This window comes from Diplotaxodon limnothrissa, linkage group LG10, assembly GCF_057381915.1.
Source record: "Diplotaxodon limnothrissa isolate DT_005_m linkage group LG10, D_limnothrissa_male_GT1.1, whole genome shotgun sequence".
In the NCBI taxonomy this organism is placed as follows: domain Eukaryota; kingdom Metazoa; phylum Chordata; class Actinopteri; order Cichliformes; family Cichlidae; genus Diplotaxodon; species Diplotaxodon limnothrissa.
In genome coordinates this window covers 31,758,630-31,777,812 of record NC_140605.1, presented here as the reverse complement: position 1 = coordinate 31,777,812, position 19,183 = coordinate 31,758,630, and the positions used below count along the sequence as shown (strand labels likewise).

Sequence of the window (19,183 nt, the reverse complement as noted above, 5' to 3'; positions counted from 1 at the left end):
CTAATTTAAATAAATCCTGTAGTGTTGATCATCCTGGGTCAAAAAGAAATTAACAGCGTACATAATCAAATGAAGGAAAACCCAACTGATGCTTAAACATTAGTAGTTAAAATTTATGTTTGGCTGTTAAAATATCTTAAGTTTTACAACTAAATTTTAGAACGACACAAATACTCCTCTAAATATGGTCTAAATGCGGTCTTTTCAATTAGCTGCAAATGTTCAGGGTTTGTGCAATGATGTCAATGCTGGATTTGTCCAGATGAGCTCCATTTTATTACCTCCTGTGATAGAAATGTTGAAATTCCTTTAAAAACATCAAAAGCTGCAGCTGCTACTTGTACACATCCAGTTTCACTTAAAAGCAGCTTTATTTACATTTAACACAATGTATACATAAATATTGTAGTCCAAAATATATTTAAATCAGTCTTATTTGATTCACAGTTTAAGATAAGATAAGATTTAATGAAACCTGATAAAAAAACGTATTTAATTGGGTAAGAGGACATGAAAGCGCACTGTTGCATCACTTTGATACTGTTTCACGCCCACCACTACTTAGATTTCTTTTCAAAAACATTCAAAGTAAAGATATCCGCACCTTTAACAACTGGCATTCTTCAAATTCTGAGACAAGAACATGACCGGAGGCTCACCTAAAGAGCTTATTGAAAACGATCTCATGGAAAAAGTGAGCGTCAGAAGTCATTCGAGGAACAGATGGAGAGAGGAAAGGAAGGCTTCTTGACATGGAATAAGAGGTTTTACTTGGCACACATGGAAAATCTGAGGCACTGGAAAGCTGCGTTAGTAGCTCGAGTAAACTGAACTTGAGAACAAACGCTAAAACTATTGGCCTTGACTTTTAACTGCATTGTGTGACAGAGTAATCAGTGAATGACAGGATTGCTGTATATATACACTGCAGCTGATGAGTACTCGAATGGGGACAGGTGTGCAGTTCAGAGCCTAAAACGAGCTGAAGGAGCCACGCCCACAGACAGACAGAAGGGGAAACGGAGACTTTTGTCGTGCCAAAGTAGGTATCCCCGACAGAATTTGTTTCCCCTGTGCTGGGAGCACGCAGGAAGTACTGATGTTTTCATTTTGTGAAAAAGTGAAAAATTAGTATCATTACATTACCATTCAGTTAGAGGGTTACAACAGAAAATTATATATTTATTCCCCAGGGGGTATCAGATGGGATTATTTTAATAAACCATAAACATTTTGGCTAATAACTATTTTTATTCTCCTGTAACTTTACTATATAAAGAGCTAAATCCTCCAAAGTTTCAGGAGTAATGCGTCATAATAAGAAGTGTTTGTGAACGAAAAATCTGCAATGTGGGATACTGTTTGTCCGTGATTTACACAGGGGGAACAAATTGTGGCAGGATCAGCCTGATATTATTTGTATCCCACTATAACTTTGTTGTATAAAGAGCTAACATCTCAAAAATGTCAGGAGTAGTCAGTCATTATAAGAAGTGTTTGTAAACTAAAAATCAACAATGTGGGATACTGTTTGTCCGTGATTTGGACAGTCCAGCGTATGCTCACGACGCAAGGGGAAACAAATTCTGTCGGGGATACCTAGTTTGCCACGACACCGGCAATAAGTCTGACTCGTTCCCGGTGGGTGATGGGCTCCGCCAGGGCTGCCCTTTGTCACCGATTCTGTTCATAATTTTTATGGACAGGATTTCTAGGCGCAGCCAAGTGGCGGAGGGCTTTCACTTCGGTGGCCTCAGAATCTCGTCTCTGCTTTTCACGGATGATGTGGTTCTGTTGGCTTCATCGGGTGAAGGCCTCCAGCTCGCACTGGAACGGTTTGCAGCTGAGTGTGAAGCAGCGGGAATGAGGATTAGCACCTCCAAATCTGAGGCCATGGTTCTCAGCCGGAAAAGGGTGGAGTGCCCACTCCGGGTCGGGGATGAGTTCCTGCCCCAAGTGGAGGAGTTCAAGTATCTCGGGGTCTATGTAGATAACTAGGAAAAGTGAAAACTTCATGGTTCTACTAATGTATAGAGAGGAAGAAATTATTTTAGGACTCTAACAAATACTATAATAATACATATGCTTTATGGTTGCCTCTACTTTAAACTTTAAATGGTTTCAGGAAAACTTATACTAACCCTAGTTTAAGCCTCAGACCTTCCTGGTTGACGCTAACAAAAGCTAATGTTAGCCTCTTATTTGGGCTGCTAAAGTAAAGGCTTTTAGCTAGCTGACCAGCATAGATTAATTTGGCGATTAACAGACTAGAGTGGTAATATTATTGAAAGTTTATTTTCACCTCAGCACATTTATCATTATGTCCATTCTGTAGCACATAGAAATGTTTAATTAATATTTGCAAATAGACACATTTTCCTTGTGACTGTATCTTTACTCCAAGATTTGTTGAAAATGTAATTTATGTAACGCTGAGCAGCATTTCAAGTATGTTGAATATTTTTGTACTTGTGCTAATGTGATTGTGCTAATATGATTAAATAATAATAATTATAACTAAATAAATAAATAATAACTATATCTTGATTGAAGTATAATATAAGCACAGTGCTGGTGTGCAGGGGTGTTATATGCCTTGTGGGGGATGCTGTCATATTATAAACTGTAATGTCTGTATCAAGCTTTTAGGCTAATATATGCAGAGATATATGTGTCTTTCTTAAAAATTCAAGTCCTTAGAGATTATTTGAGAAGTGGATCAACACCTATCACTAATTGAACCACTCTAAAACCTGCAGTGGAAAAATGTTCCTTATTTAGTCTGTGAACACACACTTTGGTTTTCCAGGTCAGAGAAATGGCCAAGAAAATCTGGTGATGATCGAGCTGGTCTCAGGAAATGAAGAAAAAGCCTGATCACCTTCTCTACAAATACAAGGTGAGTTTAATGTTGTGGTTGTTTAGTTTTTCAAGGTATGTATCTTAATTTATTTATAAACTGCTTATGTTGCAACAGCATGTTATTTGTATGCAACTCTACGTGTATTATAATCCTTTGTATTTTTATTCATTTTTTAGCTTAAACATAAACAACAGCAACAAAAAACAACTTTTTAAAATGTCTTTTTGTTTCTCTTTTTTTCCTCTGAATAAGTTCCTGTATGAACTGAACAACTCAGAAAATCTAAGAAAAAGCTTATTTGTGTATTTTATTTAAAGCTCAGATGGAACTTGATGGACTAAGATGCAGGCTGCATTCAGGACTTTCTCACACTGGCATATGAAGTCGTACCAAGAGAAAGTGTGCACACACAACGTGTCACTTTGTGCTTGCTCTTCCTCTACCCTCTGGTGTCACTTTGTAATCACTTGTCTTATTATGGTCTTATTTGTTGCAGTTTAGGGTCTGTGCACATAAGCAGAGGTTTTTGCTTGGGAAGTAACTGTGACCTCGTTTTCAGAGGCTTCTCTAACATTTAGTGGTTGTGCAAATATGTACTTTTCCCTCTACTTAAAGTTAAACAGCTAAGACAATTTGAAAACAAACAAAAAACAAAAAAAGGTGTGCATTGAGGATTTTGAACTATGCTGTTTAAGTGTTGTCACTGCTGAGGATTTGTGGACACAGATGATCTTTTTTCACTTAGCCGCTGTTTACAGTTTGTCTTCATCCGGACAAGCGCTTATTATTGTACTTTGCCCCTCACTGTCTTTCATCTGTGTTCGGAGTCTGCATGCAGAACATGCACAAGCATGCATATAGTTTTTTGCATTTTTTCTTGCACCTAGAGTCAAGTTCTGGGGCTGTCTCTGTCTCTTTTGGGACCACTTTTTTTTTCTCTTAGTGAAGGGGATGTCCTGGCAAAACGTCAGTTCTACACCTGCCGACTGCGAGCACATTGATGATGTTCTCAACAAAATTACAAATCGTTTCTGTGGTGGCTTAATCTGCGTGACCTGATAGAAACTGCTGCCACTGCTCCTGTGTAACACTGCAATTCGTCTAGGAATAGCCTCATATCATTTGCTGTGACTTCACTCCTGACATTTTCAGGATTACTCTTAGATGTTTTATTTCCCATTGTGTTTTAATCTGTATTTGTTTCCTGATCATTTACTCTCTCTTTGTTAAAGATAGTGTTTGAAAATCCGATCATTGATATAGGTGTTCCACTGTAAACTTTAAACTTCTTTAAATAGACTCTGGTGTGGCGTCAACAGTCAACAAATCTTGACTCAAAGTTTGTTATATTGTAAGGTAAAGACCCCACAGAGTTGATCCAGGACAAATGTTCACAAAAATTCACTTTGTTGATGAAGTAAATGCAATTCAGTAATCAAAAGTGAGTGGCTATAACTGACTACATGTGTATACTGTATCATGAGTGGACAGACATGGATGAAAACCACACCATAACTGTTTGGCTGAGGCAAAATAACCACAAGGCAGTGATTCTAACTTAAAGGTACTCTGGATATTATTAAATGTAAACATATCGTTAAATATTACATTTTTTGTTTGTCAGGTGTTCTGTTTGAATAAAACACTTTGGAGCCACTTGAATGAATGTATATAAACACGTTTACATTTGGGCAAACTGATTTCAAGGAAATAAAAATGCTCAAATTTGAAAGTTTGTGAGTCATTTAATGACAAGTTGGGTGCTGTCATTATATTTTAGTATAGTTTTTGAGTTGAGGAGAGTGAAGAATAGTTAACATTAATTGTACCAATGTTATTGTGTACTAAGCACAGATTAATGTAAAAGGTTTTAATTTACAAAATTTTGCGCAAGTGGTGTATTAGGTTGTAATTGTATAGAAATATAGGATATAAAGAAGTACATTTAATGAGTTACAGTGAAAAGAAGTGCCTGAGAATGGTATATAAACAGAACTTTCAATTTTTCTATTAAAGGAAAATATCAGTTAGTGATACAGAAAATTTAGTTTTCTGTTTTTTTTAGCTGAAGGAAATGTCCATAAATAGTACAGAGAGTATACTGTAAATCTACAGAATTTTCCGTTTTATCATTTATGGAAAAGTCTGTCAACTGCCACAAAAAAACAAAATAAAAATTTTTCTACTGAACTCTTTATTACAGTGTATAATTTATCAGTTTCTGTTTTTTCCTTCATCCTAAAGACTTGTCATTCATTCAGGTGTGCAGACATTTTTAACCTGATATTTTAGTCACCTGAATCTGACATTTCTTTTATATTTAGAACTTAGTTTGAGTTCCAAAATCCTATTTTATCTTAAAATTTGGACTTTTTCATTGTATATTCTTCTCTTTTTAGCCAATAATCAGGCTTTAAACTTTATTGAAGTTTTTTTTAGGAATATCCTTTACAGAACAACAAGTTCTGAAATGTCAATTCAATTCTTTAAAACATAAAGTCCTCAGTAGATAATTTAACATTTACAGTTTTCATTTACAATTTAACAACAGAACCAGTATATAAATAGTCTGTGTGCTATATTGTATTGTTCTTTATAGTATCAACCCACTGGACAGTTTATGTGATTGATATGTGTGTGTGATTAGAGGTTGCTGGACTAAGGAGATCAATTCTTTTTTTCTTTTTTTTCAGAAAAAGAAGACAACGAGCTCCTGGTTAGCAATATTTCCACGCATGTGATTCATTACAGACATGCAGTCATAGTGAGGACGTGACACATTTAATTTAGTGCAGAGCACAGACACACTCTCTCTCTCTCTCTCACTCACTCACACACACACACACACACACACACACACACACACACACACACACACACACACACACACCACTTTCTAATGAAGAGTGTCCTTTTCACTGCCAGATGTATTGACAGACAGATGTGAAAGCTCTCAGCTGTGATTAGAATATAGTCAATCAGTCACACAAACCAGCAGAGTTACAGTACGGCACGAGCAGACAGACACGGATACAACTGTGTGTCGCAAACTGGGAATTTTGTGTTTGTTATTGTGTTTTTTTATTTTTCTTACTTAAGGCTGCTTGTTGTCTCAGAAAAAGTGAGGAAGTGATTCAACAGGGCTAAAAAGCTTTAGGCGTGATGGCTGTTGGAGATTGTTTGGCTTTCAAACAGGTAGTGCTCGACTGCGTTATCTGGCAGCATCTGAACATGTTAACATTATGGTTGCTTTTAGGTTGGGGACATAAATCTTACTAGACTGCATCTAGAACCATTTACAGATCAATTTTATAATGCCATTAACCTTTGTATACTGTTCATATTTGTTCATGAATCTAGTTCAGGTGAGTTGTGACCCAGGCCAATCATAATAAGTCATTTTGAATCATAGATTGATTTAGAATGTAAAAATAGCTCGTCTGACATCAGTAAACAATTGTTAAAGTCTAATTAATGTTTCCAAGAGCATCGAGAGCGTGTTTTTTAGGATTTACAACTCTTATTTTCAGTGATAAATGTGTATTTTCACACATCATTTTACCTAAAACATGAAAAACTAACTGCCATAATGACTTTAAAGTAGTTTTTTAAAAGCGAAAAGGGAAGAACTTTCTGGAACTGTTCTGTTTTATTATATAACCACCACAATCATTAGACACTGTCTTCACTGCTGTATTATAAAGACAGTCCTCGTAAGTACAATCTAGAATTATCAATATTAGTTTGCTTTTTGCAAACTAGTCTGTACATTTAATGCGGTGTTCGGAAACCTTGCATGTGTGGGACTTGCACATCTGTTTCCCACACTCACTGAAATGGCAGCACATTAGTGGATCTAAAATCCATCTGAACTTAGGCCTGGAACAGCCCCAGGGGAAAGTAAAGATTTTATTCACATTTTGGATACTTTTAGGAAAAATCATCAAATTTCAGGATAAAAGAATGACACTTAAGGTATTTTTAGTGCTGTCAAATGTTAAAACAGGTCAAAGTTTGCCTGAAAATTATGAATAAAATAATAAAATAAAATAAACTGGTCCACCTACACATCACTACAGCATCATTTCAACAGGAGCCCCTGGCCCTACAGCTGAGACACTCTCATACAGATTCTGTGTAACATTAGATCTGTCCAAATGTTGGATGGTTTACATTCGGTCATTCATATGACCACAAGAGGGCCCCTTTATACCTGTGGCTGTTCAGCCCCCTTCAAAATTGACCACTCCTTTTTTGTTTTTGTTCTCGAGGGGTCAAGCTTGACTGTAAAGTTCACATGTCCACATTCTTTTGATGTATTAACCTTTAGGCAGACAACTGTTTATTTGATTCCTTGTATTGAAAAAGGCTCCAGGAGTACACTGTACATTATATCCTACATCAGGCCAATGAAGCTTATTGAATTGGACTGTATTGCAAGAGAGGCTCCTCATACTTTAATGGAGTTCAAAAGTTGACTGGACCGGACAGCCTCTCTTACTTTAATGTCTGCTTGAATCATGGTACCAGTGTGTGTGTGTGTGTGTGTGTGTGTGTGTGTGTGTGTGTGTGCGCGCTCTCTGCAGCAGGCCATACTTCAGCAGCAGCAGAATTTGAGCCAGATCATCTCTCTCTCTCCATTTCTCTGTCTCTCTCTCTCTCACCATCAGCTGTGATTACTTTGGTAAAACAGCACTGCGTCGCAGTGAACCAATTTTCCTAATGCACAGCCTTCACGCACACGCAGAGACTATGGTTATTGATGAGGTAAATGGGGAGGGGGCCAAGTGGGGGCATACAGACTGCTGGGAAATTAAGAGACAGAGAGAGAGAGAGAGAGAGAGAGAGAGGGATAGTGGGAATGAGACAGAAGGACAAGCTGGATGGGGACAAAGGGAGGGACAACGAGAGATACAGATAGAAAGGGATGGAGAGGAGGAAGAAGAAGGAAAGGGCTGGCAATGACGTGGACATTAAGATGTGTAGACTGTAACTGGAGCGAGACTGCAAGATAACGAGCAGATAAAGCAAAGGACGTGAAGAGGGAGACGAGGAAGGATGCAGGAATAAGTATTAAGATTGTGTTTCCAAATAGAAGATGGAGTAGTTTGATTCTCTGGTAGGAGGGACTGAAAATGGGGAGGGGGATAGATGGTTTTACTTTTTAACTTCTGAAATATACAATTAAAAAGAAATGCAAAGGGAGAGACGGGTGGAAATCATACTGATCCGTTGATAGTCATCGTGAGATACAGGAAGTAAAGTGAGACGTTTCACTCCTGGAGGTAGTGATGAGTTCATGGGTGTCTGAGGAAAAGGAAAAATGAAGACTGGACGTCTTGGGCTCTGGATATAGAGAAATCTGCTGGGGTAATGGCTGACATTACCCCAGAAGTTCTGCAGGGAGAAAACAGCTATTTGAAGAAGCTTCATTAACAAGCAACTTGGAACATTTGGAAGGTTGTGCTTGCTATGCATCTTTTCATTTGTGTTCACAGAGCAGAGATGGCTGAAAAAATGTTGCCAAAAATTGTGATTGTTTTTTGTTTAGGTAGCCACAACCTAAAATCAACACAAGGTGCTCAAGCCCAATGAAGATTTTCAAAGGAAGAAGGGAAAACTATTTTAAGAAGAGCATGAGAGATGAGCTGTCTGCTTGCAGAGGTGGGAAAGAGTGCAGTATACTGGAACTTCCCTTTGCTTAATGTCCAGTAGTATCCACTAGAAATCTAATTTAACATGACAACTTTAAAGAAAAACAGACTCCCTCCAGGAACCTCCCATAATGTGTTTGTCCAGCAAATCCCAAAGCTGAAATCTTGTACCGAAAGAGGCTCTGTAACCATGAGATATCATTCCATTTGAAGTTAAAATCTCACACCCCTCATCTACGAGAAACCTCTCCTTCAGACACGTCTGTTTACAGATAGGAACAGCAGCTTTACAAGATTCTTTGTCGAAATTTTTGTCAATCAAGGCCAAGTTGAGGTTTCCAGGAGTTTAATATCCCTCTGGATCTCGTGCTTTGGTTTAAACTTCCTTTTAAGGCATTTGACGTTACAATATCCACCAAGAAATCATCTTCAAGAGGAACTGAATCATTTGGATCCTGTATTTAAGGTTTGATATCCACTTGGACTTCTTTTCAAGAAATGTGTGATTGTCTTTACATTTAAGAAGGAAGCTCTTTGTAAAAAACAATTCAAATGACATATAGTATTAAGCTTCTGTCACTATCAGGATCACTTTTTTATGTACATTTGATACAGTATTCATCAAGAAATTGAGGTCAATTCTTCATCAAATGCATCTCTGCAAGAGTTTTCACTAAAAAAAGACCAAAGTCTATACAACAACATGTGTTTTGTGGTCTTTGTCCACCAACAATGTCTATTTCTGAAGTTTTTTTTTGAACAAGTATGAGCTCTTTATGGTGTGCCAAGAAGTTCAAAACTACTCTACTAACTAAAACTGGGTAGTAATAGAAGAGGAAAACAAGAAGACACAAGAAAGAAAAAAATTCTCTGAAACTTCCCAAGAAAGCTTCCTGCTGGGATCTGGAATTTCATATTAAAAATATTTCTACCAGAACTTCTCTTTAAGCAGTATTATCCACCAAGAATCTAAAGTTTACCTTCACCCAAGGACATTTCCAAGATTGTGTATGTCATGGTCCACGTCCATCCAGAAATACCCCCCATAAAGGTTTTTCCAACTCCTTTTGAGCTACCAAGATGTTCAAAACCAGACTGAAATCCTGCTAGATGAAACTGGGTGCTGATAGGAGGAGGAAGCGTAAGTGCAACGACAGCAAAATTAGAAGAATCTTGTTTTGTATGTTTGTTTTTTCATTTTTATGCAACTGTACTCTCCGAAATGCTCACATTCAGTTACTAGTCTTCAAAAAAAATTCCTCATTGCCGTGTGAAGTTTGCGCTTCGCAGGAGTGCTGCAGCATGGGACTCAGCTGCTTCAAGTCCTGGAAGCATGACAGTACGGGCCACAAAGGTAAGACACACCAACACACACACCATCGCTAATCTCTCCCAAACTCCAGCTGTGTGAGTTAGTGTGTGTTGCCCTTGAGTGACACTTGTTAAATGCTGAGTCAGGGTCTTCAGATTCAGGTGACTGTGTGTGTGTGTGTGTGTGTGTTTTAGTGTGCTTCAGACATATGTGTCTGTGTGTTTCATGTGACTTTGAGGAGTACAGACAGTGGAGCATGAAAGGATGAAAGGATGAGAGGAGAGAGGAAAGCGTCAAGAGTCAGTGATTAAAGTGGGGAGATGTCTCTGTGTCCTGATGCTGGTTATATCAGAAGGTTAATGCATATTTGAATGGATGTGACACTGCAGTATATATATAGATACAACAGTGCTGCTTTGCTGAAGTCCAGCTTACACAGGATTACTATTCTAAAAATACAACAATGCCACAATAGAAAATATAGAATTTCCTCAAAACAAAATTGTGTTCATCATTATAACTATAAATTAAATTACTAAAAGAAGATCTAGTCTGCTTTTGTCTGTAGACGTGGTTGAGATAGCCTGCTGAAGTTCAAAATGTGGAAGCAACTTGGAACTTGGCATGGATGTCAATGCCAGACAGGCTGGTCTGAGTATTTCAGAAACTGCTGATCTTCTGGGATTTTTCTGCACAAGCCTGTCTGTAGGGTTTAAAGGGAACTGCCTAAAAAAAGACAAACTATCCAGTGAGCAGTTCTTTGGGTGAAAATGCCTTGTTGATGCAGAAATCAGAGGGAAATGACTGTTTCAAGGTGATAAGAAGACGACAGTAAGTCAAATAACAATTCATTACAACCAAACTTTGAAGTTAAGCTCAGCTAAGAACAGACACCTGGAGCTACAGTTTGCAGGGACTGACCAAATTCAGCAGCTTTGATTTCTGCTGTGACCTTTGGAATTGTAGCATCAGACTGTGATGTAAGTCACATGAAAGCATGGATCCATCCTGATATTTTCTTTGCACACTTTGGGTCCCTTAGGACCAACTGAGCATCACTTAACTGCCACAGCCTAGCTGAGTATTGTTGCTGCTTAAGCCCATTCCTTTATGACCACAGTGTACCCATCTTCTAATGGCTGATGCTTCTAGCAGGATAACACACCGTGTCACAAAGCTCACTGTACTCAAATGTCCTCCACAGTCACCAAATCTCAATCCAGTAGAGCACATTTGAGCTCATCATGGCATCAGCTGCATGAATTTTATCACATCAACATGGACCAAAACCTCAGAGGAATGTTTCCAGCACCTTATTGAATCTGTGCCACAAAGAATAATCGTAATCCAGTAAGACAGGCTGCTGCAACCCCACACTCTACCACAGAAGCTCCGCCCTCCTGCTGCTCCAGTGTGTGTTCATGATGGGCAGCCAATCATAAGAAAGCTTAAAGGGAAGAGAAGGAAAAGAGATAAAACAGTTTGATTCAGGAAGTCGATGCACAGTGAGGCTGCTCCAAGGCCCTGTATAAAATATATGAGGATTATTGTCAACTGTGACTAAAGCAATGAAGGTTTAGTAAAGAGCACATAGAAGCAACTAGGTTTTTTGTGTCCAAGCCAAATCAGACTTTAAAGGTTTTACTCATCAAGTGTGGAGAGGTCTAATGTTAGTATGACAAAGTCTGTCATTTGAGGCAACATGAGGCATAAACAGGAGATCAATCTATGTGGCAAACAATCAAGGAGCATCAATAGAACCGTCCAGCAGTCACACACAAGGAAATAAAAAAAGTGGGGAATCCAGGAAGACCTGAATTACTTTACTACAGTGAATACAAGATGATCTGCCATCCGAGGAAAAGACATCCGTGGGTAAATACACTGAGGAGACCAATGACTAACTGGGCGCAGGTGTGACAGCCTAAACCCAGCTGAAACTAATGAGGAGGGGCGAACGATAACAGAATAAAACAGAACACTTTCAAATAAAATGACATCAACCCAATATCACACCATTATTCTGCTTTTACAAGTGATAATCATTAAACAGCATAAGAGAAGTGCAATAAAGTTGTTTTTTTAAATTATGATCTGATGTTTTATAAAAGTACTATGAGGATAGGTAATAATATCTGGATTTATTATAACAAGTCCAGACTTGACCTGAGTAAGCTCCTTAACATCTCCCCATTTGTGTGTTTGTAGGTAACAGAGATGTGTTGGCCAGCCCAGGCTCCTATTTCTTTTTATCCAACAGCGCCGGTCAGGGTGACGAGTGGCTGAAGAGCCTTAACAAGGGTGTCTGGATCCCTTTCACGGGTACATATATTCATTGGCTTTATTTCTCATTCTTCACTGGTACACAGCTTAAAAATATCCTGCTTTCATTTGGTTTTGCTCGATATATATGAAGGGTATCTGAGATTAAGGATTGAGATGTGTTGTTATACAAACACAACACTTTGGCGCTGTAAGCATCCCAGATACAGTTCATGCATGCATCCCTGCCTCCTCTTGCTCATGTTGTCAAATTGACTCTATGCGACTAGAGCTATGTGATGTGCAAGGTCACCTACAAGTCTTACCTAACACTGTAAAGTCTTATTATTGTTTATGATTTGAAGACTCTTCAGAGAGAGCACTCAGTAAATCTTTCCCTCTTGCAGGGGTCTTTGGTCAGCGCCTGGAGGAAACGGTGCTGTATGAGCGGCGTTATGGGGTGCGTTTGGTTCCTCTGGTGGTGGAGCAATGCGTGACCTTCATTCGAGAGCGAGGTCTGCATGAAGTGGGCTTGTTTCGCCAGCCTGGACGGGCCAGTTTAGTCAAAGAGCTGCAGGAGGCTTTCGATTCAGGAGAGAGGCCATCCTTCGATAGGTAAAGTTCCTCTCTGAATGTTCCCTTTGCTTTTCTTCTGATCTGCTCTCTTAAGATAAAACGTTTTATCTGCAGTAACACAGACGTCCACACGGTGGCATCACTGTTGAAGCTCTACCTCAGACAGCTGCCTGAACCGCTGGTTCCTTACAGCCACTACCAGGACTTCCTGCTCTGTGGCCAAAAGCTGTCAAGTGACCGCACACTGGTAACTGCACACTGCACCATCAAGCAGTTTGTTTGATTAAAAGCAGCTCCGCCCCTCTGGAAATCTGCACTCTTATTTTAGCCTTCAGTGGTTTAACATGTCACCTTGATGCATTGCTCTCCTTTTTCTTTTAGGGTTTGAGGGAGTTAAGAATTCTTCTTCATGAGTTACCAGTTGCAAACTTCAACCTGCTCAACTTTATCTGCCAGTAAGACCACCCCTTAATAATAATAATAGTAAAGTAAGAATAATAGTCAAACCGAATGAGTGTTTTTTTGATTAGTCTTGTCATGGGTACTGGAAATGTGTGTGTGTTTGTGCAGGTTTCTGACTGAGGTCCACAGTTACTCCTGCACCAACAAGATGAGTGTCCAGAATTTGGCCACCGTGTTTGGACCAAACATCCTCCGAGCCAAAGCTGAAGACCCACAAAGCATCGTGGGAGGTAAACAGGACATGAACACTTGTGCCATCTGTAGATTTTATTTTAAAGGCAGACACAGCCTCCAAGTCTGAAAAGAGAGTAAATGCAGAAATGCCATAAACCGTCATGATTTTTATTGGCCACAAGGGGGTGACTCTACTACTCGTGTCATGGGTATGACCTTGATGATTGACCTGAAGATGAGTTTCTCACTAGTCACTTATTTCAGATATTCTTTAGTACAGCATGAAGCTCATTTTTAAAAGTTATGGTCCCATATTTAGAGTTAAATGGATGATAAAGCAGGGTAAGCTTTAGGGTGTGTCTTCTTTGTGACTGACAAGCAGAGATGGGCAGTAACGCGTTACTTTTTTCAAGTAATGAGTAAAGTAAGGGATTACTATTGCAAAAACGGTAATTAGATTACCGCTACTTTCCCATAGGAACGCTGCATTACTGCGTTACTAAAACCGTGATTTTTTTTTTTGCAAGAATGTCTCATGACAGTGACGTAAGCAAGTGCGACGTTCGTGACAACAGCTGTGTGCAGATCAACAATGGATAATATATCGAGTGCAGCGTTTAAAGCGTGGAAGTACTGACCTTACTTTAAGTTTGATTCCATAAAAAGTGACAAAAACATTAGTGTCCGTTGTGCGTGGGAAGAAAACTTCTTTTTACAGCGAAAAACCCCCTAAACTTCCAAGCAAGCACCGAGTGCGCAACGACGTAATGGGAAATGCACAGAGAAACTCGCGGATTCGTCCACTGACCGCTGCGGCACACCTGCACCAGGGTAAACCTCCGCCTACCCCACTCCTTGTTTACAGGTGAAAATAGAGCAACAGGACCACTGAGTCTTTGATTTTATTTATTTTCTGCTGTGTTTTACTTGCATCTATTTGAAAGAGTGAGTGTAAACACAAAAAAATATTTTATTTTATGTGCTGGATTGGGCAGAAAATAGATTTACATATTAAACAAATTTCTTCCAGTCAGAGAATGTTGCATATAATTAAATTTTTGCTTGATGCATAAAGTTAAAAGATTAAAACTAATAAAACAAGTTTTAAAAAAGGAGACTTTTCCATTTGATTACATTTTGTATGATGGATTATGTAGAAAAAGTAGAATTGAGCCGAAAGATCTATCGCTTTATCACCTCTTCAGGTTGTAAATCGTGTTTTTAAAAAGTAACTAAGTAATTAATTACTTTTGAAAATAAGTAATCAGTAAAGTAATGGGATTACTTTTTTGGGGAAGTAATCAGTAATTAGTTACTGATTACTTTTTTCAAGTAACTTGACCAACACTGCTGACAAGTCACTTTCAAAACACCAAAAAGCCAGAATATACACTGTGGAGTAGCTTTAATAAATATCTTTATAAATATCTATATATATTGTATTGTGTGTATTTTTATGTATTCCTCTCATTGATACATAGCTATTTTGATCGATACTTTTGATAGCTCTTTTAATTACTAGTATTTTTGTGTGTATGTGAGTTTTTAAGCCACTTTTATCTGCACTGTAACAAAAAATAATTTCCCCCAGGGATCAATAAAGTATTCTGATTCTGATTCTGATTCAGTTGCCGTTGGTTGATAGTCACCAAAATAAATGTTGTTGAATCTTTCTACAATCACAAATAAAGAATCTTAACATTAATCTTAATATGTACGGTATGCCAAGGTTTAAATGATGATGTCATCGTTTAGAAGTGTAATTCACAAATTAGTCAGCTGCATGACTCCCTGTTTGCTTAGCTGTGATGCTATTATGCTCCATGTGCTGCAGCCAGTGCTTCTTTCTTTCTTAAGTTAATATTAGAACACAGTGAGCAGCATACACACCCGACTAGCCTGATATAATAGTGGTCATCTGATTGGTCTGACTGCAGTGAATTTTCTAAGGTTGTGAACACAAGCAGCGAGGTCTAATGAGAATATCTGTCTGTGCTCTAGGTGCAGCGCTGGTCCAGGTGTTAATGTTAGAGCTGATCACAGAACACGAGTCTCTGTTTGCAAAAATTTCTCCACCCATCTATGCCCGCCCAACTAGAAGTTCACATGGATCTCCAAGCGCTCTGAAGCAGCCTCATCTCCACCCGTTTCCCTGCCCTCGCCAGCTGTCTTTGCCTCTCATAGCGGAGCGTTTCAGGGAGACGGGACAGCCTGCTGCAGACGCAGAGAGCTCCAGGTAAAACTGACCTGCTCTAACAACTTTACCATCAGCTAACAATCGCAATGTGGAAACCTCACAACTCAAAACTTACACTGTCTCTGGGTGCTCTGGGTACCAAGTCAGTACTCACAAATAGGTCCTAATGTAAGGATTAGTAATATGTCGATAGACACAAATTTTAATGACAGAAGACATCTAGGGAGAAGCTACACCACAAAAACAAAGGCCAGGGAAGAGGAAAGACACACACACACACTCATACACACACAAGGCATTACTCAAGGACAACATTTACACAGAGGGCGAAGGACTGACACTTCCCACGAATGGAAAACAGATGACACCACTGGCCGAGTGAGAGGAGAAAACACAATTTACAGGGAGGAGGAAGAGATAGGACAAAGCTCAGAGGGAGAAAGGAGCAAGACACAATTCACTTAGCAAAGAAAAATATGAGGACACATTTCAGATACAGAAGATACAGGAGGATGGAGAGAAGGGCGGAGCTCACACAGACCCAAAGAGGTAAAATAGAGAAAGGCAGGGCTGTGACTGTCAGACAACAAATGGCAGCTAAGAGAGGACACGAATCTCCAGATCCAAATCTAAAAGGTCTGGAATGAGACAACAACAAACAAACAAGAGACAGGTTTGTGCACAGCTGTAAACAATAGAGATCATGGCCAACTCATGCTCACTGTCAACATGTCAACTTTGTCAGTAGCCACTGGCCTCAGATTGTGACGCGCTGGGTATTTCAGCCTAAACCTAGCCAAACCAAAGTAGGAGCAACTTAAAGTGCAATAAATAGGTGTAAAGAGGGCTCAACAATTTGGCTTCTGGTTCTTTTTTGTGGAATTCTGTAGTTTTGTTGTTCCTTATTAAAATCAGTGCCTCAGAAAATGATGATATTTGGGTATACCTTGATTATTATTGTAGGGTCTCTAGCTTACAATATAAAGCATCTTGAGGTGGCTGTTGTTGTGATTTGGTGCTAAATAAATAAAATTAAATACAATTAAAATATGACGAGACCGGGTTTCTAACCAAGCATCAACTTGTGATGTCTTGGGAATGAGAATATGTGGCTTCACCCACACCTCACCTGCTTGCCATAGGTACCTGTCCTCTTCTGTTTTCCTCCAGACTCTTCTATCTAAGCCTTGCTCATGTGCTTCCTGTGCAAGAGATGGATCCCAGATAATCATCCCCAGTCTTTGTGTCTATCCCAACAACCTGTTCTTCCTTCACATCTTTACTTGCATTCTTTCATTGTCACTTGATGTCATTAAAACTTTTAAAGTTTGCAAGAAAAATGATTTCAGCTGCAAGAATGTGCCTCAACTTCAAATTCTAACTTTTTGTTGTTGTTGTCTAGCTGTGCCTTCTCAGCTGCTGCCAAATCAGACTTGTCTTCCGGTCCGAAAAGGAATCTCGGACATCGCTACACCTCCTCCCACCCGGGGAACTGTTTCTACCCCACACCCTCCTCCAGTCAGCCCACTCAGCACCACTCTGACAGACATAACGTCGACTGTCACCAACATAACACTCACCAAATAGCACCCAGTGGAAATGTTCAAGCCTCTGAAACCAGCTTCCAGGTGCCAGAAAATTCTAAGCCCAGACCAGAGCTCATGGGCTGGACCAAAGTTTGGCCAGGCCCAGGAGAGGCCAGCTCTGCTTTCTGGAGCTCTGCTGGTGCTGAGGAAGAGGGTGCAGTGCCAGAAACAGCCAGTGGGGGCAGCAGTGAGGGTCAGGAGGAGAGCACCCCTTCCGCCTATGACAATCTGAGCAAAGTGTCTCTACACCCACCAATGATGGATGTCACTGATGGACATTTGAAAATGAACTCTTCCGGAGGCCACATTGGAACTGGTGAAGATGAGGCAGAGCTTGAAGAAGTGGAGCGCACGAGGGATTCCTCTTCATGGCCTTCCTGCGAGGTTTTACCATTGGATGAAAGCAGTGATGATGTCGGTGTAGTTAGTCCAGTCAGAAATGGAGGGTTGCCTTCAAATCAGGAAGCAGAGAAGGAAAACAGTGACAAAGACGATCATGAAGATAGCAACGAGGATGATGATGAAAACAGTGATAACGACCATGACGACCACACCCACCACCCAAACTCTCCAGCCTCGGGTTCAGTACGCAGTGGCAGCCCTCTTAGTACAGGCAGCTCAGATGTCTTCCTTCCCTCAGGTTCTCCTGATCTCCAGGGGGCTGAAGATCATCTACAACCCAGGGACACCCACTCACTCCTGGATGAGCTGCGGCAAAGGATGGCCCAGCAGAAGTCTGAGTACCAGACCAGGATACAGAGGTGAGACACCTTCAGTGTATTCAATTCAGTTTATCTATATAGTGCCAAATCATGTTGCCTGAAAGCACTTTAAGATGAAGAGCCAACAATAATGGAAATCACAACAATCAGACAACCACCTATGAGAAAGCACTCGTCGACAGTGGCAAGGAAAAACTCCCTTGTAACAGAATCAGCATAAATGATCCTATATAATGTGTGGCGTGCCACCAGTGTTTGCTTAAAGCCTTCACCACGTTTTATGGTGTCTCTGCAGGTTGGAGCGCTGCAATGACGTCCTTGAGAGGCAGGTTGCAGTCCTGCGGGCCAGCCTGGAGCAGCAGAAGCGCAGCCAAAGTGTTGCTGAAATCAAGATTCGCAAGATGGAGCGAGCCAAAGCAGACGCCGACCGCCGAAACACCAAACTGCAGAGAGACATGGAGCTGTTTTTCCAGATGTATGGAGATATCAGGAGAAGTGAAGAAGACAAAAAAGGGAGAGTAGGAGGGAGTATCTGAAGATGTGTATTGACAGATCTGGATAAGCCTGCAATGGAGGGCACTAAACAGTGTGAAAGGAGGAGGGGGAGAAAGACGCTCTCAGCATGGACGTCGACCTTCTCCAAGTTGAAAACGTCACAGATGACCCACACATCTGAGATGCTTGGATTACGATGTGTTATGACCACATGTCAGAGAATTCCAGCTTTGTTCACTTTTTGTGTCCATGTAGTAGAGGGAACACTAATGCTGGTCTTCTCTAAAACTATGCTTAGGTGGACTGCTCGATCTATCGCTGCCCAGTTACTCGACTTTCTTCTTGGATTTTCAGGCTGCTGCAGAGTCACAGATACACCTCAGAGATATTCTAACACGAGCTTCCTGACGTGGATTATGACCTGACATATGAGGAATATGTCAGGATATTCAGAAAGACAGAACTCAGGTGACCAGATCCCAACAAACAAATGTAGGACAAAGACTGTTTGTGTGGAACAATGTGGGACGCATAATCTAAAATTTTGATATTGATTTGACTTTCCCAGCGTTTCCTGCTGAGTAAACAGTAACCATAAAGAGAAGCTAAAGTGGTTTTTCAGTGATCATCTCTAGGTTGTTGTTGGCATGCATCCATAAACCACATAGATCTTTTTGAACAAGCTCACATGCACTTTCATATTTTTCATCCTACAAAATTAAAAAACCTTTCACCAAAATGTCTTTCATCAAAGCCGGTATCAACTTTGTTGTCCTAAATGGAAAGACTGGTTTGAAATAACATTTGTTTCACAGGTCAAATCATCAGAGCAGTCTGGGTTACTTTGTAAAGATCTCTGAGTCAGGTGGACCAACACTGG

General features: G+C 40.0%; 1 protein-coding gene across 1 annotated transcript; it reads left to right on the top strand.

Annotated features, from left to right (window-relative positions):
- The first annotated feature begins 11,926 nt into the window (after positions 1-11,926).
- Positions 11,927-18,344, top strand: LOC146624735 (rho GTPase-activating protein 24-like). Its single transcript, XM_085364102.1, has 9 exons — positions 11,927-11,954; positions 12,038-12,151; positions 12,499-12,706; positions 12,782-12,914; positions 13,049-13,122; positions 13,238-13,359; positions 15,305-15,539; positions 16,903-17,847; positions 18,104-18,344. The coding sequence occupies exons 1-9, from the start codon at positions 11,927-11,929 to the stop codon at positions 18,342-18,344; spliced, it is 2,100 nt and encodes a 699-aa protein (XP_085220228.1).
- Positions 18,345-19,183: the final 839 nt, after the last annotated feature.